The 20,738-nt window shown below is 41.6% G+C and overlaps 1 protein-coding gene and 1 long non-coding RNA gene across 12 annotated transcripts in view; one reads left to right on the forward strand and one right to left on the reverse strand.

The window, feature by feature from the left end:
* LOC116995572 (PHD finger protein 21B-like) overlaps window positions 1-20,738 on the forward strand; it is a 182,236-nt gene that overhangs the window by 105,917 nt on the left and 55,581 nt on the right. The window contains exon 3 of one of the 7 annotated variants that reach the window (XM_033058414.1): window positions 3,931-4,029. The exons of 5 other annotated variants lie outside the window; for them this stretch is intronic. In XM_033058414.1, coding sequence (XP_032914305.1) covers window positions 3,931-4,029 — 99 coding nt within the window. Of the gene's footprint in view, window positions 1-3,930; window positions 4,030-17,769; window positions 17,875-20,738 lie in introns of those variants that run through there. One more of the 7 variants, XM_033058416.1, reaches the window with a different exon arrangement.
* On the reverse strand, window positions 907-18,300 carry LOC116995574. 5 transcript variants are annotated; one of them, XR_004417761.1, is made up of 3 exons: window positions 8,161-9,236; window positions 6,596-7,402; window positions 907-1,199 (listed from the first exon to the last, which is right to left on the reverse strand). It is a non-coding gene; the product is annotated as an uncharacterized LOC116995574 (long non-coding RNA). The 5 variants fall into 5 exon arrangements; XR_004417763.1 differs by lacking the exon at window positions 907-1,199 and adding an exon at window positions 5,026-5,583; XR_004417760.1 differs by lacking the exon at window positions 907-1,199 and adding an exon at window positions 18,010-18,300 and having other exon boundaries at window positions 5,709-7,402; window positions 8,161-8,335.

Raw genomic sequence — 20,738 nt, forward strand, 5'->3', positions numbered from 1 at the left:
TAGTCACGATGCTATGAGGGCAGATTTCTACTGCCATGAGTCAACTTTTGCTTGTTCTTGTGCTCTTTGCCAAGATGCTGAGTTTGTCCAGGTCATTCTGCTTTATCTCCTGCATAGTTGCAAAAATCCTTGTTGATAAGGTCACATCCAAGCTTCATTGCTCAGCATGAGCAATCTTAACAGTATCAACCCCCTTTCTAGCCAAAACTGCTCTTAAATTACATTGCAGTCTCTCAAGGAAAGCCAGAACTTTCCAAGGCAGGAGGACTTCTGTGCAAGGCTGTGCCAAAAAGACTCTGTGTGTTGCCAGTGTACCAAAGAGAGCATGAGTTAGGAGCTGGTTTTAATTTAAAAGCAGGAACAACTAACTGGCAGTCTTGGAAAGGGGGAAGGTGAGGTAATGTGTGCCTGCTTTGGAGAATGCTGTCTAGCCAGCAGCCTATCCCTGGGTAGAAGATGGTTGCTACAGGTGCATGGTGACAGCACATCCTGTTTAGGGATGGCAGTATATTTTGTCAAATGGCAAGTTGTGACCTTCCTGACTGTGTCTGTCTGGGTCCTGGACAACTGGAGGGAGATGCCTCTACTAAAATGGACTGGTCCTGTGATCAATACACAAATGCTCCTTCTTGTGTCATTCAGACTTAACATTCTTAACATGTTTGAAACCAAATTAAATGCTAACAGTAGCTGTACAGGCGTTCTCTCTGAACATCAGATGTTCAAGGTCTAAGGCATAAAGGCCTGGCCTAAAGCAAGGTGAGCTCATTTTGTAGTTTAGGAATGTAATTCCTGCAGCTCACCCATCACTCTTATCCCACTGTCCTAAATCTGGGATAACTCCCTACTGAGACATTGCAATTTTATATAAACACAGGTTTCAAGATAAAGAACAGTGCACTTGCATGACTCAACATTTCACTATTTAATTTTCTGGATTAGACTTCTCCAAATTTTGTCACTCAGTAGGGATATTTAATTTTTAAGTCAACATGCCCATTGGCAGTGGAAACAAACCACCTCAGAGGAGAGTCCACCTTTCCATGTAAAGGTACCAGTAGGATGTTCCCAGGGAGACTGTAGGGCCCCTACAAGGTGAGTGAAGGTCTTCATGCTTTGATTCATTTGAGCTAGTTCTGGCAATCGACGTTAGAGATAACACCATGGAGCTGGTCTGGTCTGGCTTACTTGTCTTTACTCTGTATGAAAATTAGAGCAGAGAGAAAGTAGCAGAATCATTTAAATACATTTCACTGGATTTCATCCTGCTCTTTCACCAGTTTGAACCAAGACTAATTCTGCTGAAGCTGATAGGTATTGTAATAGCTGATAGGTCTGCTGTAGGAGAGAAGAATAAAGTTCATTGAGTACATAAACTAAAGGAGAAGTGTTGGGGGATAGGATTTTTTTTGTTCCATTCTCTCCTGGAATTTTGTCCCATCTGTTGCTAAGAGACAATAACAACTGGTACTAAAGAACAGAAGAAACTAACAAGGCAGAGGAAGGGTGCAGTTGGCGACTCTCTTACCTGTGGGGGTTTATCTTTGGAAGGGCAAAGATACTGCAAGGTTTTGGGGGAGGCTGAGCAGCTGGGCTGGGCCAGGCTCCTCTTGATCTCTCTCTCTCTTGACATAGGAGGGGAGACAGACTAAAGTTGCTGTGGAAAGAATTTGCCACCACTGCTGGGTTCCATCTCCTTCTGTCTTCTACTGTGAGTGAAGCTCTGCTTGTAACAGTGGCCATTGGACTGGGACCTTATGAGCAGCTTACCTCACTAGGAAGGACCCTCACCATCTACTCTGGTGCCTCAGGGAAAACCTGGGACCCCTAGAGGGAGCCTCTCCTGGCCGTGTTAGAGAGCCCAAGGGCTGCTGCCCAACCCCACCATTTCTCTGCCACGGCTCTGGGTTTTTCACTACACCGTAACTCCACATCCCCTGCCTGCCGGGACACCCGCAGCTGCTGCTGCAGCTGTTGAGTTTCTGATACATTTTGTTCCCTGCTTCGGGGTCTGCTCACCCCTGCCGTTCCTGCTGCCAGTCTGAGGTTCCTGCTGCAGCCCACCTCACTATACAGAGGGGCACCGGGGCCTGCTGGCCCTGTGGATTTGCAGAGGAAGTGCCTTTTCCATCCTGCCCACCGTTACCCGCATGCGGTGAGGCTGCAAAGCCTGTGCCACAGCGCCCCCTGCAGGCGTGGGGGACTCATTGCACCTACCCTGTCCGGCTCGGAGCCAGCAGCGCCCCTGCTGGCTGTGAGCGGAACTGCACCAAGGGGAAAGTGAGGGGCTGGGACTGGGATTCGGTTCTGTTTGTTTGCCTTGTTGCACATACATACTAGTGAAGAACTGTTGCTTCTTTTCCTGTATCTTTGCCTGAAAGTCTGAAAACCCCTTAATTTCAAAGTTATAATAATTCCATGGGAAGGGGGTCATACTCCCCATTCCATGGAAGGTTCCTGCCTTCCTTGTATTTCAAACCAAGACAAGAAGTTGCTTCTGACTCCATAGCCCAGAAGTGCCCTTAGCTGGAGGTGTGCCAGTTACAGATCTGCAGTTACTGAATTCAGCAAATGGGGAACTAGAGAGGCATAAATCATGGAAGATGAGTACATATGTCAAAATCTCAAGGTCTGTTTTCATCTTCTTGGCCCAACAGCCCTCTTACTCCGAGAGTGGGCACCTCAACTCCCCTTTATGCCAGCAGCAAGGCTCATCTGGACATGTACATGTACCAGTCTAAAACAGTTGAGTTGAGTTTTGTTATCTTCAGACCTAGAGTTGCTCTTGGAACAGCGTAAGAACTGCACTACCTGCTCTGAATTTACATGTGTCAGCATCAAAACCTGTGTTTCCTCCCCCCACCATATTCCAGTCACTCCAAACTGACTTGCCCTGTGTTCTGCAGCTGATGCATAGGTGGCATTTCAAGTCCTATTATACTCACAGTCTATATGGTACGCAGCAAACTCTCTTAGGAAATGGATCACATGCCTTAGAGCGCATAAAAAACCAATAAACTAAATCTCTCAGCTGAGAGCATTTGTGCCTTGTTTCAACATATGTACCATCTTCTGTTCATCCACAATACCCCCAGATAAAAAATCAACTAATACACTTCTATCATGTTGTAGAGAGGAAATGCTAATAAGCTCAGAAGAGCAATGATATTAATGGATGATATAATGAATAGCAGGAGATTCAGGCATGCTCATTGCTAAAATACTCAGGAGCTTTACTTTTGTTCCAGCTTTGAGAAGTTTCCATTTACAGATTGCTTAGCCCATCTATAGACTTAGTTACTGCTGAATTCAGCAGTCTTTGTCTCTTTTCTGTGATGTTGTAGTTACTTCTTCCTTAAACTTTTAGGTAAGAAAACTGAATGCATCTGCCTTTACCACAGCACTGCATTCCAACTCAGCCTGCTTTTGGTTTTTAGAAAGAATACTGTCAAGAAAAATGAAATTTCAAATGCCTTTCTCTCAATGTCCTGTTTCTCCCTTACCTCCTCTCTCCGTCTGCATTTGACTGATGTATTTTTTAATAATTTTTGTTTAGTTACTTTTTTGATGATTCCTATTCCTGTGATTTATTTCTTATTCACCATGTCAGCAAAAGACTGGGAGCAGTGTCTGGTAGGTGGATGTGCCTATGTGGGGATGTTAGTGTCTATTTAGATGAGATGAGCATAAGCTCTTTTGGTGAAGGTTGTTTGTAGGAAAAAATTTTTACTAGATTTTTTAAGTATAAAAATATAATAATTTTTGTAATAAAGAGGTTCATTTTCCTTGAAATGGCTGTTGAATATACAGAACATATTCCCTGATGAGCTAGATATGCTTTAAGGCAGATCAGATTTTAGATCTAAATGACTTGACAAAGACCTATAATTTGAGGGTTCAGAGGGTAATTTATTCATTGTGTCCATGCAGCCTTTGGCCTCTCTGCTGAGTCTACATATTATCATTGGCAGCAGTTTGCTGGAAATGGACATGTTTCCACACAGGCTACTCAACACACAACTGGAAAAAGTGAGTGTTGATTACTACTGGAAGTACTATTGCTAAACTTGTTGGCCTAGCATGAAAGACACAGTGGTTCTGTACTTGTTTCCTTTGGCCAAAGTACATTGTCCTCATAGGCTCTTGCATATGTTCTTTCCTTTATTCTTTAATTCCTTCCTTTCTGTTTCCCACTTTCCTTGCAATTTGTTGTGAAATTGCCAAGCCTGTGCCCATTGCTGCCCAAACACCATGCCAGCACTCTCCTGAAATTATGTTTTTCCCTCCTCTTTTCCCCTTCCTCCCCAGTGCTTCTACCACCTAGCCCTGCTATTTTTGAAGCAAGGGTGTGATCTGAAGTGGGAAATCCATCTGTATTAAAAGCAAGGGTTTTTTTTTCCCTTGATAAGTTAACTTTAATGAATAGAACTACTGGTTTATTGCACAGCTATCTGAATGCTGGCACAGTCACGTTAGTCGGTGTGTCACAGGAGGAGAATTAAGGGATTAGGAGATGGATTTCTTTGGAAGAACTGGGAATTCATATTGGCATACTATGCTCTGTAAAACATGCCCTGTTTCCCTCACCTCCTATGAGGGAGAAGGCCCTCATTACTGAAGTTTATTTTACTTTTCCACAATTCCTTTTCAAGGCTTCAATCCTTCAGGAAAAAAAAAAAAAACCAACCACAAAACAAACAAACAAACAAACAAAAACCAAACAAAAAACCCCCGCAAAACAAAACAACAACAACAAAAAAAGCCCAACAAACAAAAAGTGGGGAAAAGCAGGAGTGAAATGATAGGGGGCTGGCTGTAGTCACAGTATCTATAGAGCAGGTGTGTAGAGAGCTACTGTTTCCACACCGAGTGTTGCTAATGCCTCCTGCTCAGCTGGAATCCACTGGAATGAGCAAACTTGATATTGCCACTTACTTGTCCCATTCTGTTTCTAAATTGTGTCATTATAGTTCCCACAGTTGTGGCCCAATCTTATTCCAAGTTAGGAGTTACACCACAGGTGATTTTTGAACTTGAACAAGGACTTCTTTTTACATTCTTATCTATTACTTGTGCTGTATTTGAGCTCAAATCATTGGGGGCTGCTGCACAAACCTGCCACCTAATCCTTACCTTGTGCTCTGAAGTGTGTTCCACTCCTGCAGATGAAAAGGTTAACTCAGATGGGAAAACATGTGGTGCACTACAGAACTGGAGAGCAAGAGAATCAGTTCTTTCTGACCACCTTGTCATTTTTTGTATTCAGTGTCTTTGCAAAATTACTTTTATCAGAAGAAAAGTCGGGATAAATGGGAAAAGCTGGGATAAATGTTCCAGACAAAGCATCTGTTTGACTGATGGAGGCTAGTATTTAAGTCCTTGTGATGTTTTGCATTCAATAGGAAATGTTTATTCTGATTCTGAGATGTAAAAATCATAGGGGAAAAGTTTGCTGAAGCTTCTCTTGATTTCTTCTCACCATTCTTCCGTGTCCTTGAATCCTTTCTGAGTATACACACAGATCAGTACCACTCTTCAGTTCCCTGTGGAGTTCTCATGGACGAAGTATCCAGGTGCTTGCCCCTACAATAGCAAAACTCAACATACAAACATCTTTTTCTCTCTTTTGCAAAAGGTGGCTTTTGCAAAAAACCTGTTCATGGAGTAGTTTAGAAATTAGTTCAGACACAAAACTGAAGACTACAGACTAAATTTTGCAGATAATTTCCATTTTATATGTGCATTAAATAATCATTTCCATCTTGATGGAAAAGCACCAAGAAAGCAATGTGAAAGCAATAGCAATGTTGTGTGTCATTGCCTTCTCCTTAGCCACTGAGCTCCTCTCCTGTTGTTGTTGTTGTTTTGAAATGGGCCCAGTCTGTTCTATCACGTTCTACATTCCATCTTATTTACTGTCATTGGCACAATCTATGTTATTTATTGCTTGTTACCGTCTTTTTGGCCTCAACAATAATGGTTGTGTAACTGTCTTAGTTTCAAGGATCTACAAAGTCCTTCATTAGCAGCTCTTTTATCTCTTTAATGTTCTTTCCCAACACTGCTGTATACCTTTCTTTCTCTTTAAGCATTGTCTTATCATTTGCATTTCCATTAAGTTAGAATGAAAGCATGTAATTCCCTTTTTTCTTAAATTTACACATTATTTTCTACATCTGCTAATGTATTTGTGCAATTCAGTCATTCTAAATAGTTTCTTCATGCATTCTCTGAAGTCTCATTAACAGAAAAATATTACATGCTGTGTCCTTATCTTATTATGAATGATCAATTATCTGTATCTAGTCAAGTGGCATTCCTTGGGATTCTCAAACTGTCTAAGTTGGCTTTTGATTTCTCGCATGTGTGTACTCACACAGCATTCTTTGTTTGGGGAAGGTGGGGAGGACTAGGGAGGGGAAGTTAATTTTTAAAAAATCTATCTAAACGACCCATGTCCCTAGAGCAACTAGGCCATTATATTGAAAAAAAAAAAGGGTGATGTTATAATTGTTCAGGTGGTATTCATTCAGCCAGGTTTTGAACATTACCTTATGTTTTTGGTAAGACATTAAGACATTATTTGATAGCCTACCTCTTTGAACACTCCCTGCTTGAAAGGCAGAAAACCCCTGCAGTTCTGTTGCTTCCTGAGTTCTGTGGCAGCCAGCCTGCCTGCACAGTCAGCCCTCAGGTTGGATAAAGAGAGGACTGTGATCATTCACAGTTATGTTTTTTGATACTCCTCATGGCAAATGAAGTGGTGCAACCGAGGGAAAAATTAAATGAGGAGTGAAGGTGCTCTCAATAGCTAAAGTTTTGTGTTCGTGATATGGAGCTTCAGTTTCCAACTTTTACTTCCTGTGACTTCAGTTTTAGCTGTTGCAGTTTCCTTCCACATGTATACTTAGAGTTCCTACCTCTTGAGGCGTTTCAGTGGATCATAGGCATTCCTTTGAATGATGTACAGATGCTCAGACATCCTGGGAAGGAACAGAGAAATTATTGAGGTTATCATCCTGTATATATTGTATGAGAAAGTAGGGAGTCTTGAGATAGAAGTCCATTGTCAACTCATCCTTCTGCTCCCTTTACTTCTGCAACACCCACATAACTGTTCATCATTCTCATTCCATAGTTTGTAATAAACAGTTTTATTTTATGATGCAGGAGGAAAATCTCTCAGAGGTTTTCTACTTCAACTATTTTCTCTCCATTGGCAGCAGAATTGCAAGAGTGCTGTTGTGAGAAATATATTTCTGTGTCTTTCTGCCATTCCTTCCAGTTTCTTTGAACACTTTTTTTCTTCAGATCTGTAGCATCTCTTTTTAGAGGTGTGTTTCCCATCTCTGGTCATGGACTTTACCACATTTTTTGGTCTGTAGATTGCTTTTTATGCAACCTGTGGAAAGGAAAATACATGAAATTAAGTTTCTGCCATCTGCATAGTTCTTTTCATGGCCAAGTCCGCATACACACAGGAAAAGGGTTGGACTTGTTAAGTATCGTCATCATCTCCACAAGGTTTCCTTTGGAGGACATGTGAAAATATTTCAGGCACAATAAGATAAACAGGGTGATAGTTCACTACCTTTGATTTGACAGCCATAATCCTGTGGGATAAAGATAAAATCATATGATTTGTCTTTAAAATATAAATAAACAGCATTTGATGGATGCTAACAAGTTCATTTTCACAATACCTCGACTAGGAAAACATGTTACGAAGTTGGAAAACTAAGGCAAAGGGATTTATCTAGATCTTGAAAGACAGCTCTGATTCCACCTCAGTCCTGGTTTGCTTAGCCAGATGCAGACTCAGAGGCTGGGGTAGAAGGACCCTGCTCTTTGTGCTGCCAAGACACAGGGTTTTTCATTAGTAAAGTGTGCTAACAACTGATGGCTTTTGCAAAAAACCTGTTCATAAATTTGCCTTCACCAAAACTGTACTTGGGGGTGATGGAAAATTGAAAGGTGGCTCCGAGCATTTTCATGTGTATCATGCAAACATGCCTGTACTTGAAAAACACTAATCACTTTGGAGTCATGCTAAAAGCTCATGCTGTTGGGTTGAAATATGTGTATGTAGAATTGCTGGAGAATTGTCTACACCAGGCCTGGAGAGGAAATAGGGATTTTTTTCTTTTCTTTGCACCTTACCCAGAATTTCTGATGGGAATACTTCACCACTGAAGATCTGCCTTCCCTTGGGAGAAATGCAACCATTTAATTTCTCTCTTCTTTCTGTGTATGCTGAGGAACTGATGGTTTGATCCCATGGGAAGTCTGTATCTGTTCAGTTACATTTGTTCATTTCAGGAGGATTCTGTGTTATCTAGGAAAAAAAGGAGGGGGAGCATTTGGCTTGGTTTATTGTACTGCTGGCTCTTCCTGCCACTCCAAAGAAGATGTGCATTTCCAAATTTGATTTTAGGCTGGGGTGAAGGAGGGAAAAAATCAAAGAAATGTTGGGGTAGGCTTTGGGTTGGGTCTGTTGGGAGGAATGGGGAATAGGGAATGTGAATTAGGAGGCAGCAGCTTTGAAACTGGATACAATAAATTAATTTATTCTTAGTTTTTCTGATTGCATGCAGTTGTATCTCTTTTTGCAGTGCTTGGTCATAGGAAGCAGTGCCCTTTTAAACAAAAATGAGAAGCCCCTGAGTTCTAGACACATGGAATACAAACTTTAATGACGTTCATGGAGAGGAGAAGAAAAGAGGCAGAGTACTGAAAGAAAGAGAGGCAGATTATCAAGAAATGTGAGCTTGATGCCATTTAGAAAGGATCTGGATCCCATGAATAATCTAAAAAAGTCAAGATACCACTCTAGAAATGCAAATGTCTGCCCTGCATCTTATAACTATAGTGAATGAGCTTCACAAAATGGAAACATTCAACTTGTTCTAGGGCACTTGCTCAGTCTCCATACACTGGCTGCATGTTTCCAGCCTTTAATCACTGTGCCTTTGTTTTCTCAAAGCTTGAATTAGAAATATATTAGTGTTTATATGGTGTCCACCCGGGGTGTCTTTGTGTGTTTGTTTGTAGAGAGTTGGATTTGTTTTTCACCACCAAATAAGCCGTATGAACACAGTCCTCTTGAATGCATGGGATGAGGCAAATAATGAGAAACTGAAGCTGGCAACAGCAAAAGTGTAAATTTTGAGCTGTGAATAGAAGGTTGGACTCTGGTTTTGGGGCTATAGGAGAACCTGTGTTACACCACAGGGAGCCCTCCTCTGACCAACAGGATGCTTGTGTGCTTTCTGCTTTATTCATAGTGAGATCAGGCTGAAGGTTTCCTCTGTGGTAAGTTTGGGTATAAAAAAAGCATGTTGGAGCCTTGCAGACCTGCTCCAGAACACAGTGCTCCCTATCTAAAGGCTGTCATTACTGTGGGCTTCAGCACTGGCTGTGTCTTACTATTAGCAGCTCATTGTATGTTTTTAATTTGGGATTAAGGAAAAGAATAGAGATCCACCCATCAAATACAATGGAAAAACAACTACTCTTGCATGGAAGATTTTTTGAGCGGTGTTTATCCCACACACATAATAATTAATTTTCTGGATGCATCTATGCAGCATGTGTGTGAGTGGGCACACATGTAACTCTGTAGCAAGTTTTAAAAGCTCTGTTTCTGACAGAAAACTTGTCTAATTAATAGGAGTAGGAGACAAAATGCCAGCTTGTAGATTTGTTTCCTCGGCAGAAATCAGCCCCCACCCCGTGACACGGCTCCTTCTTGATCTGATGTAACAAGAAGAGAGAGTCAGCTGTGAATCAACCGCCTTGTTCTCATTTCCTTGATCATTGGCATGGTTTGAGAGAGAGAAAGGAGGAGGGATTATTTGTGAGGTTATTAAAAACCCCCAACCCTAGTTACCCCTCCTCCTCTCCCTTCAAGATGCACAGGCACTACCAGAATGTTCCATGGCATCAATCTGACTTTTCTCATTAAATAGCATCCCCTTCCTCCCTACTCCATGCTAGTTAAAAAGTGATGTTTATACGTCACTAAGCAGCTAATTCCAAGCTTTGACAAGTGGATTGTCAGTTAGCAATACCATTTAAAACACATTGGTTTTTGCAGTCAGCAAGATGTTTAATGGGTTCAAAAATTAAAGGCTAATTGCATTTGACTGAGTATGTGTATTTCTAAGCCTGCAGTTACCACTGTTGGAGCATTTCCAGTTTGGAAAATTCTCTCTTTACATAAATCTGTTAATTCTTTATTGCTGCCCTGTCCTGGAGAGCAGACACATTGAGAGTTTGGTCGCTCACACTGACAAGCTGGGGTAGGGGTTTTTTGATGCAGCTTTAATCATTGTCTGTCGTCACATTTCTGTGTGATGGTTTTGCTTGGAGGATTGAACAAATGTGTTCATGTAACATTCAGGTTGTATATGATCCCTTGTGAAAGAAAATGGCATGTTGGTATTCTCATTATGATACCAAGGAGACAAGGAGCTTGACTGTCTTTGGAGAATAGGAGACAAATACAAGGGTAGAATTAGAAGCAGAAAAAGTTTAGCTGTCGTGCGTTGCAGTATATAAAATTGCTGATGTGCAGAAGAGCTTGTGAATGCTTCTAAACCGGATTTTTAATACCAGTAATATTAATGTAAGCCTTTCCTGGAGAATGTGGCAGGTTAGAAAATCAAAAGCCATTTTGCACCTTAATAGAAAGACTGTTTCAGTATTTCCCGGCATGTGCTTTCCTTCTAATTAATGTCATACACAGAAGGGGTAATCATTCTGCCACCTTTCCAGCTTTAAAAGAGTCAAAGAATAAAACCCAAACAATTACACAATGTAATTAATTGAAGAAGGGTTTTTGGGGGGCATGTCCAGGGGTGTTGATGGTGTTGTGCGCTGCTCCCCTTTTCTGTTTCAGGCAGTGTTTGTCATTCTTTTTGTCATTTGTCATTTAGGCAGGAGTGACTAATTTATTGTCTGACTATCATATCTGGATTCATACAGGGTGGCTTTCAATCCCTCCCCCCACCCCCTCTGCCCCAAACTCTTCTGATGTGCTGTGTATTTGTTTGGGAGGGGAGTGAGGAGGGGGAAAGGGAGAAGGTTATATGCTTCTGACCTGCTTTACTGCTTTCCAACTGAAGTAAATTAATGCACACACTAGCTTCCCCTCTGCTGTGCTGATTGGATCCTTGTGCCGACTAAATATTTCACACTGATAGAGGGATGCTGAAAGCACTCAGCTGGTAATGCAGTATGTACGTCAGTGATACAATAACTGACTCTCAGGTTAAAGTCAAACAAAACCCCCAGTTTGCCGCATTTTTGATTAGAATGAGTTTCACTTTGAATTTAAATCTTTGAACCTGCTACAGTGATGGCTAATTAACTAAGATCTGATAGAGACAAAGAAATACATTCTTATTTCTAAGACAGGCAGGCAGGAAGTTGTGAAAAAAAAAAGAGAAAGAAAAAAAGAAAGAAAAAGAGAAAAAGAGAAAGAAAAAAAGAAAAAAAGAAAAAAAGAAAAAGAAAAATAACAAGAACAAGAAAAAGAAAAAGGAGAAGAAACCAACAGACAAAAGAAGCTGTAAAAAAAACCCCAACCAACTAATGCTGAGATTGTATTTCAGCATACGTAAACATTCCTGCCTGTGTTTCATACTCATCTTCCTTTGGCTGACAGTCTGCCCCTGGGAAGCCTGTTTCCATTGAGTCCCAGATTTTCTTCAGCTACTTTTAAAGTTCTTCTAACACTTGAATTGTACCTAGTTGGGCAGTCGCTACCTCCTTGTTTATTAATTGTGCTTTTGGGTGCTTCCTTTAGGAAAGGGCAAGGGGACGGGAGCAGCATAGTGGGAGGAGGATGGGAGGAGAAGGAGGAGGAGGAGGAAGGCTGCCTGCGTCCAGGTACCTCATATCAGCCTGTGCCATGGTGACCTCTCCCTGGGGGTCATTAAAAATGCCTCTGTCGAGTAATTTCTTCTCTCTCCCCTCCTTTCTCCCCACCCTGCCTCCGCCCAAGCTGGGGCGTTGCAGGGAGAGCGTTTGCATCAAAATGACAGGTCATTTACTGGGCAATTGGCAGGAGGAACTACCCCAACCTTCTTTGAAAACCTTCTTCTCCACCTCCTCTTCCTCCTTCTCCTCCTCCCCCTTGGTTGCACATCTTGAGCATTTTTACATGAAATACAACATTTTCGGAGACAGTGCATAAAGCGCATGTAGCAGTCTTTATCTTTGTTTGTATGAGAACCTTCTTTTAATGTCTTCTCTTTGGGCACAGGTAACCTGATGCCCAAGGCCTGTATGCAGGGAGTTCAGGGATGAAATACAGACTATGAAGCTTTTTGACTTCATAAGCGTCCACTGAATGCCTCTGGGCGTCTGTGTGAACACATGTGCTTGGCTGAAGCCCTACTCGTTTCTTTGTTGTAGTGTGTGAAGTTATGAGGATGATTGGCTCATGACTGAGGGTTCAGATCAGGCAAGATCAGCCATGTGTATGAGCAGCAACTTGGAAATATAGGAGAAATATATGGAAATTCATGGGATTGAATCAAAATCCCAAGAATCCTAAGACAGTGTACATAGTGCCATAGCTGGTGACTGTGTTTACAGTGCATTTACGTGCTGTCAGTCTCTGCATATTACATATTCTGTTGTTCAAGAGAATTTTATTTTGACTATTGGGTCAATGAAGAGAGGCCATGGCTCTCACTGCTGGAGATGTCTGTTCAGCTGGTTTGCATGCATACCATTAGATTAGTGCGGAATGTTGTATTATTAATTGACAAAGATATCATTTTGATTTGAAAGTGGATTGCCAGTGTTCTGGAAGCTAAATAAACTCTCAAGGCTATGCCAAGTGTTTCCTCATAGCCATGGGGAGCCACTAAGGAAAAACCTGATATTGCTTTGTAAACAGTTGCAGTTTTTCACAACCCAACTATTTTGTCAGATCATCATTTTAAAGATTGATGGAGTGAGGTCTCTATCTACAGTGTGTAGGTGTTATAAATGTGATGGACAGTGAATTTTAGGTCCTTTTTAAACAGATCTCATATTTTACTAGGAAAACATGAAGGTTTGCTGAAAAGGCAAATGCCTGTATTAAATCACTGCTATGGCAGACAGCAGCCAGAAGCTGAGAATTCCTCCTTTGTAGAGCATGACCATGGTCTTATTAGAGATGCATGTGTGAAGTAATGTTGGCATCACATCAGTAAGGATTTGAAGACATGATGTAAACTGCAGCAGAGTGACAATGAAGGAGCCAAAGCCTTGCACCAGAAGCAGAGCTGTGTACGTGGAGCCTGGCTGGAGCCTGCATATGTGCATACATATGCCCCATTCCTCAGTGTGTGGATCACAACGGAACAGCCACTTGCAAATACTTTCTCCCTTTGCTCTTTCCCTTGCTTTATTCACTAAACAGAATGATTTGTGGTTTGTGATAGCAGAAGTAGCATTTGAGTAATCAAATTTGAGGCTAAAACTATTGGACGGCTGCCTTCTTACCTGCAAACCTTCACAACACAGACCTCACTAGGAAGCTTACATGTACTAATGAATATAAAGGCCGGAGTTATTTTTATACATATGGAAAAAAAAACCAACCAACAACTCTGTTTTAAATAGCTGAGACCGTGCCACATACAAGATGGGAAATCATAAACAAGTGGCAGATTTCCAGCACATTGTGGCGTGCTTGCGTGTGACCAGCATACATATTTCAAACTCTGGACTGCCTATGGCATCCTGCAGTGAAAATGAAAGTCGTGTTGCTATTGAAAAGGCGCTGTTTCAAAATTGGTGTATTGTGTGTGCTATTATGCTGTGGATGAGAAGCAGAGACCTGCTTTCCAGCATTTAAAACCAATATTTTTTTTCTTTTCCTCTCTTTTGGCTCTTCCATTGTATTAGCACATGTTTTCTGCTGCAGTGTCCAAAGCTTGCTTAGTGTCTTATTGTTCATCATTCCAAAAGTATCTGATAATATGTTATGCTGGCTGATTCTCAAAATGCAGATTTTCTTTCTCTTTAAAAACTAAGATTATTCTTTTAATTAATCTAGCAGAAATAGAATACAGCAGATGTAGATTTTGTTGAGGATTATTTTAATCTCTCATATCATAACCTTTGTTTCTTGCCACACTCCTTTACCAACGTCTTCTCAGGATTGTAATGTAAAAATGGCTGTTACAAAGAAAAAAAACACAAAGAAATTAGAATAGCTCATCACTTAATTAACATAGTTTGAATAAAGGGGCTATTTTAAAAGTTTTGATAGGTACAGTTTAGAAAATTAATAAAAGAGACATGGAAGAATTACTGCTGATGCTTTTTGCTAAATAGACAGTTTTTCTGTACCTATATTTTGGAAACTAATCTTGAGCATCTGATCCTTTGTATATATTTCCATATTTAGTTTCTAAAATTTTTGGTTATTTAAATAACTTAATATAACATTGTACTCTCAGGGGGTGATAGACATGGGCCAGTTGGTCTTTGCACGCCTATCCCAAGGACATAAAGTTTTCCCTGTATTTACTTAGAAAAGCCACAAAACCTATATTCAAATGAAAGTTTTCCAGTTTTACAAGCATTTAATATTTATCAAAAGTTAGACTGAAACAAGCAGTAATCTTTATTTCCTTAGCTCTTTTGGTTGTATAGATATGAATAGATAGGGTTGTGAAGTTATTAGGAAAAATGTTAACTATGCAGCACATGCAAAGACCCAAAACTGACTCACTGTAAATGCTTGTAGAGAGAACAAGCGGGTAAGGGATGGATGGTAGTTTGAGTAGTGAATTTTTTTGTTCATTTACAGAATTTCTGCTTTTCTACTTATCAGCTAATTTGCTCCTTTGAAACAAGACAAAAAGCAATTAGTTGCTATTGAAGTTAGTCAAGAAAGTCACAGTCTACTTCTACTTAATTCACTTGTTCTTTCCACTGAGCTATCAAGGATTGTCTATCTTTTGGAGTCAAGAAGTTTTATTTGCTTAGATGTTTTCTGTTGCTGAACTGAGAACAAAGTGAAGCTGTACTAACACCACTAGAATATTGCTTATTAGAAATTTAAGCGAAATACGAAATCAGAGTAATGCTTCTGTAAGTGTTTCTGTAAGAAGTTTTTCATTCAGTAACCTGCACATTCATGTCTGAGGACAAGCATTAAAAGACACTTCATCGCTACAGTGATCTATCAGGAATAGCAAATGCTCCTAGGGTCACAAAAGAGAATTCCCACTCAATGCTACTGATGTCAGCAGGAAACCTCTGGTTGTCTGCAGCACTAACTCCAGCTAGGCAATGGATTTCTAGCACTGTAACAAAGTACAGCATTTTCAGACAGTCTGTGAGCTGGCAGTTTTCATAGGACATAAAACAAAACTACAACCACAGGGCTGAACTCTTAGTCTGAGAGCTTTATGTCAGTGTAGGGGTTAATAAGGTGCTTTGCAAGGAAATATTCTGTAGAGCAGGAGGGGAGACAGTCAGCTCTCCCACATGCTGTCCCAATTCTCTTTGGCATCTGCAGCAGCATACCATGGGGCATGGAATCAGTGCAAGGAACCCCAGTGGAAAACTGTGTTACAACAAACCAGAGAAATAGGATTTTATAGAATTTTTTCATAAGCAACTTTTCCTCCCTACATAAAAGACATACATGACCTTCTTGTCTTTCACTTGAGCACTCTTAAACTGTCAGACAGGTATATTTCTGTTTTGAAGAGAAAGGTCTTTTCTCTTCAAAACTTCTCTGACACACACACAGCATAGAGAATAAAGAGAATATTGCCTATGCTTCCTTGTGATGATTGCCAGGATAATGGAGAATGAAAACTAAAGATAAAAATGAAGAAAGCTCAAAACAATTTATAGAAAGTCACAATTACTAGAGTAATACTGACATTAGAAACACAGAACCACAGACTCAGTAAGATTGGAAAAGACCTCAAAGATCACTGAGTCCAATCTTTGACCAAAAAGAAGTAATTTCTGTATATTAAAATCTGAAGCAAGTATCTCTGGTAAAGCACATGGTTGTGAAGTAAAGCACATGCTTCTGATTTCATATAAACACAAAAACTACAGTTCCCAGAGCAAACATGTATTTCCAGTAAGCCTTTCCAGTCTTAAAGTGTATGATGGGTTTAAGAAGGGATGTATTTTCCTAGAAGTTTTGTGCTACAAGGCTTCTACTTTATGCCCAGTAGGAAGGTTTTCAGCCTTTATTCTGGAAAGAACTGAGAATGTCTGTAACTTTATACACATGCACACTTCATTACACACGTATTTTAAACAAAGTTGCCTACCAAATTCTTATGGGCTTTAACAGTAGAACAGCAGTTTCCAAAGGCTGTACGTTACATGTAATTGCATTGGAGTCCAAAGTTATGGTCAGCGTATAAAGTTAGACACAGGCTGAACTGTTTGCAGGATTAAGTGCCTTTGATGTCAACTGCAGTTGACAAAAAGTTTAACAACTAAAGGTATCAAAAGAGTCTTGAACTGGCATATTTTTCCACATGTATCTAACTTGCCTAAATAGAATGAATAAGAAAAGCTCCCAAGATTACTCAAAGCGCAACAACTTTATAAAAGTTTCTTCTCCTTTTCAGAAGTGAGCATTTTATGCGCACACTGTTATTTACCGTATGCTTCTTCACAGTACCTACAGAATTCTCAAATACAAATCTTGTCAGAGATCCTAGAAAAAGGTCATAATCTAAACATTTCTATTATACATTATGGAATAGCCACTCTGTAGCAATATAAAAGAACAGCCGTTAAGAAAAACAGAAAACTGTGAGTTAAGAGGGTGCTATGGAAAAAAGTTAGCTTGGATGATGATGATGATGATAATAGATAGTAATATATAAATATTATCATTATTATAATTATCACCACTGGAAAAATAGCAGGAGGAAAAGAAAACTTTAAAGGGAACGTAGCAAACCGACTCCTGAGTCAATCACAGTGAAAGAACACAGGAGGTCGCCAAGCACTGGGGTGCCGTGGGCACTTGGAATGGAAGTTCAGACCAATGGAAAAGAAAGTTGAAAATACCATTCTTTAAGCCTTTTATTATCAATTGAAGCTGCAGTATTAGCTAGATTTATATCGCAATCATTTATACTAAGATCGAGGCAAAAAAATCAAATGCAAAACCCTACTTAGGAAGCCCAGAGTGCAACCCACGAGTTCCCGAGCAAAGAGGGGGAAACCAGCCCTTCCCCTGTCAGGAAGAAAACCGTAAACCCTACCAAACGAAAAGGAAACAACCCCAAATCCGTTCTGCCTGAGGGCCGGGGGACCGTGCACTCTGCAGCCCCGCGGTGACGATGCCGCTCCTCTCTCCCCCTCTCCCGGCAGAAGCTGGCGGTGCTGGTGCGCTGCGCCAAGCCCGGCGTTGTCCCGGCGCTCCTCAAGGCTCCGGGCGGCGGCAGCCCCGGGCACAACCCGCCCATCCCCGGGCACAACCCGCCCATCCCCGGGCACAACCCGCCCATCCCCGGGCACAACCCGCCCATCCCCGAGCACAACCCGCCCATCCCCGGGCACAGCCTGCCCATCCCCGGGCACAACCCGCCCATCCCCGAGCACAACCCGCCCATCCCCGGGCACAGCCTGCCCATCCCCGGGCACAACCCGCCCATCCCCGGGCACAACCCGCCCATCCCCGGGCACAGCCTGCCCATCCCCGGGCACAACCCGCCCATCCCCGAGCACAACCCGCCCATCCCCGCGCTGCCGGTCCGGGCGCCCACCGCCATGGTCACGGCCAGCCTGCCCGGAGGGATGGGCGCGGAGCCCCCGCAGAGCACGGCCAGGGCTGTGGGTGCCCGCCGGCCGCCCGAGCTCGGCTCCGGCGCCCAGGTACGGCCGGGAGGGAGGGAGGGGAGGTGGGGGCCGACAGGGAGCGAGGCGGTGCTGCGGGCACGAGTGGGTGGCGCTGGGAGCGGGGGTGAGGGGGCTCCGGGCCGGGGGAGGTGCCGGCGGGGCGGGGGAGACCTGTCCCTCCATTCCAGTGCTGCCGGGGTGCAGGAGCAAGGCGAGATGTGTCCCTCTGTCCCGGAGCCGTAGGGGTGCGGTGCTCGCCCCGCCGGGCTGCGGTGGGAGTGTTTCCTGCTCTGGGAATCTCGTGTTGCTGGTCCTCAGTTGCCCCACCTTCTGTCGCCGCGTCTCTGACTCAGAAGCCGCTCTTCAACCTCACGAAGTTTATGCAGAGAAATGCTTGCGGGGTGGCGGGGCTCCTGGCTGTGCTGGCGTTTCAGGTCCCCGCAGTACGGACATGGAACCTGCCCTTGCTTAGGCACAGGGGAACTGGCAGGCTGTTGCCTCCAGGTCTGTATTCATGTTCATGGTAACTAAAATATCAAACGATTGGATTTAGTGAAAGGAGATTAGACGGGAAAGGGGTGCTGGTTGTTTGCTGCACAGCATGTTTTGTGCAGTCCATTAACAGAGAAGATTGGACTCCAGTCATGCTGTGTGTCAGGAGAGGGACGTGATGCTGATGAAGTTGAAATGTGAAGGAAGTGACAATGCCTTTCCAAAACTTTGTAGAAGAGGGTGTAATGTATAATTGCTCACATGGGAAATGTGGATTTCTTTTCTGCTTTCTGCACATAGGATCTGTGTTAGTCTGGAGTTTTTTTGGGTTTTTTTGTACTCTTATTCCCCTTCACAGGCTCATGATATGAATGTCTAATAATCAGGAAAGGAGAATCTGGTATGGATAAAGGCAACAGGCAAACTATACCTGAAGATTCTTGTAAGTCAAGTTCTTGTAAGTCAAGGTTATGTTGGAATGCATGAGGAATTTTAATATCCCTTCCTAAACTCTATGATCACCTACTGCATCCACTAAAAAATAGAAAGCACATCCAACCACTTTGGAAACCAAATTGTCCTGTCTCTTTTTCTGAAAAAACTGTGTTCTGTTTCACTGTTACACTAAAGTATCTGTCTGGGGAATTGGATTTTGAATATCCATTTTGTATTTCATGTTGGGTAATTTCCTTTTTAGAAGGTGCTGTTTATGCTTTACTGAAAATATACTTGATGATATCCTAGTAGATATTTCTTAGAATACTGGAAAATAACTATATAAATGATAATAATATGAAAGACAAAAGTTTCGATTTGCAACAGTCTATCATTTTGTGAAGGACTATGTCTTACTGTCACTGTCAGGAGCCACTGGAAGAAAAGAATCGAAGAAGTGAGGGAAGAAGCTTGAAATAAAATTTAATGTGTTTAGGCCAAATAGTGAAGCAACAGTTTCAGGTGCTGGAGAGCAATGTGAGTTAGGACATTTGGCTGCAAATTTTCACTTCTTCAGGTGTTGTTGGAGGAAGACTTTCTAACCTGTTGAATAATCCATGCTCCTTCCCATTTTTCCTTTCAAAAGGGCAAATGGGTCCCAGTCTCACCTTCCACATCCCCAAGCACACTGGGCTCAGTGATGTATTGCAGCCTGCTGGAGCCAAGCACTGATGCTCCTGCAGATTTCTATTTATATGCTCTCAAACCTGAAACAGTATTTGTCCTAGCATTGCAACTTCTACTTCAAGGAGCAGCTTCATTTCAAGCAGAGCTTGCTGTTGTTGGAATAGCATGGGAATGTTGACCAGCATTTGTGGTTTGCCTTGCTTTTGCTAGAATAAAAGATCTAGTGTTTTTATTTAGAGATGTCTTCACATTACAAGTTTTCAACAGCTGTAGTTTTGTGATTTAATATCTCTGATTGTTTGCAATTTATGAAGAAAGAAGGTGAGGAGTGGCAAGTTTCTAAACCAGAGGACTGTAGTAGTTTTAGCTTTTTGAGAATTGTCAGCAAGCATGGATAGAAACAATAAGAAATATTGAATTACAAAAATACAAAATGCAAGCTGACCATTGGTCCTAAACTGTCATCAAGTTTAGTGCTGGACTGCATGTTATTTATCACTCCTCTACCCAAATTAAACTTGTTTTGCAAGATTTCTTTTTCTGGGAAAATTAAAAAAAAAAATCTATTCTTGCTTCATGCTCAGTATTCTTGATTGTTCCTGGAGTGTTAATCATGAATCAATATAGTAACACCTTAGCTCCAAGCACTGTAGTGTCAGAGGGAAATTTCATTGCTGATGTTTATTAATAAACATTTACTATGCCTTCTTTTTGGGTTCTTCTGTAGTGTTGGTATTGCTCAGTAAAGCTGTTTTGGAATTTTTCTACACAAATTTATGTAGTCTGTAAGATGGAGGAGAATAGATCAAATTGGGCTAAGATGGCAAGCTGACAATTGTAAATGAGATTATTAATGTAGTGTATCTGCATCTGCATCTGCATCTGCAAAGTGAGGGAAAGGGTGAGAGCATGGAATGTAATATTACCAGTGTCTGAACAGTGGTTTCTGCTTGAAAGTATTTAGAGGATCAAGATGTGTATATGGTCATCTCATGTGGTATCTAGCAAGAAGAATGAAATGCTAAATGAAACTCAGCAGAAAAAAATAGTGCATCAATCATTATCTAAATACAGAACTTTCAAATGCAGGTAGGATTAAATGTAAATTTATTACAAAAATTTCATTTGAGCAGCTGCAAGTCAGCACTTTTATTTTAGGCTGTTGTTTACTCAGCAGATTTTTAAAGTGATTTTGAAATGTTGACTTAATGGAAGCCATATCTGCATTGGAAAAAGTATCTAAGTAAATAAATGCATAACAGATGCTAAAGGATTGTTTGGATACG

Source organism: Catharus ustulatus, chromosome 4 (assembly GCF_009819885.2).
Source record: "Catharus ustulatus isolate bCatUst1 chromosome 4, bCatUst1.pri.v2, whole genome shotgun sequence".
Classification (NCBI taxonomy): domain Eukaryota; kingdom Metazoa; phylum Chordata; class Aves; order Passeriformes; family Turdidae; genus Catharus; species Catharus ustulatus.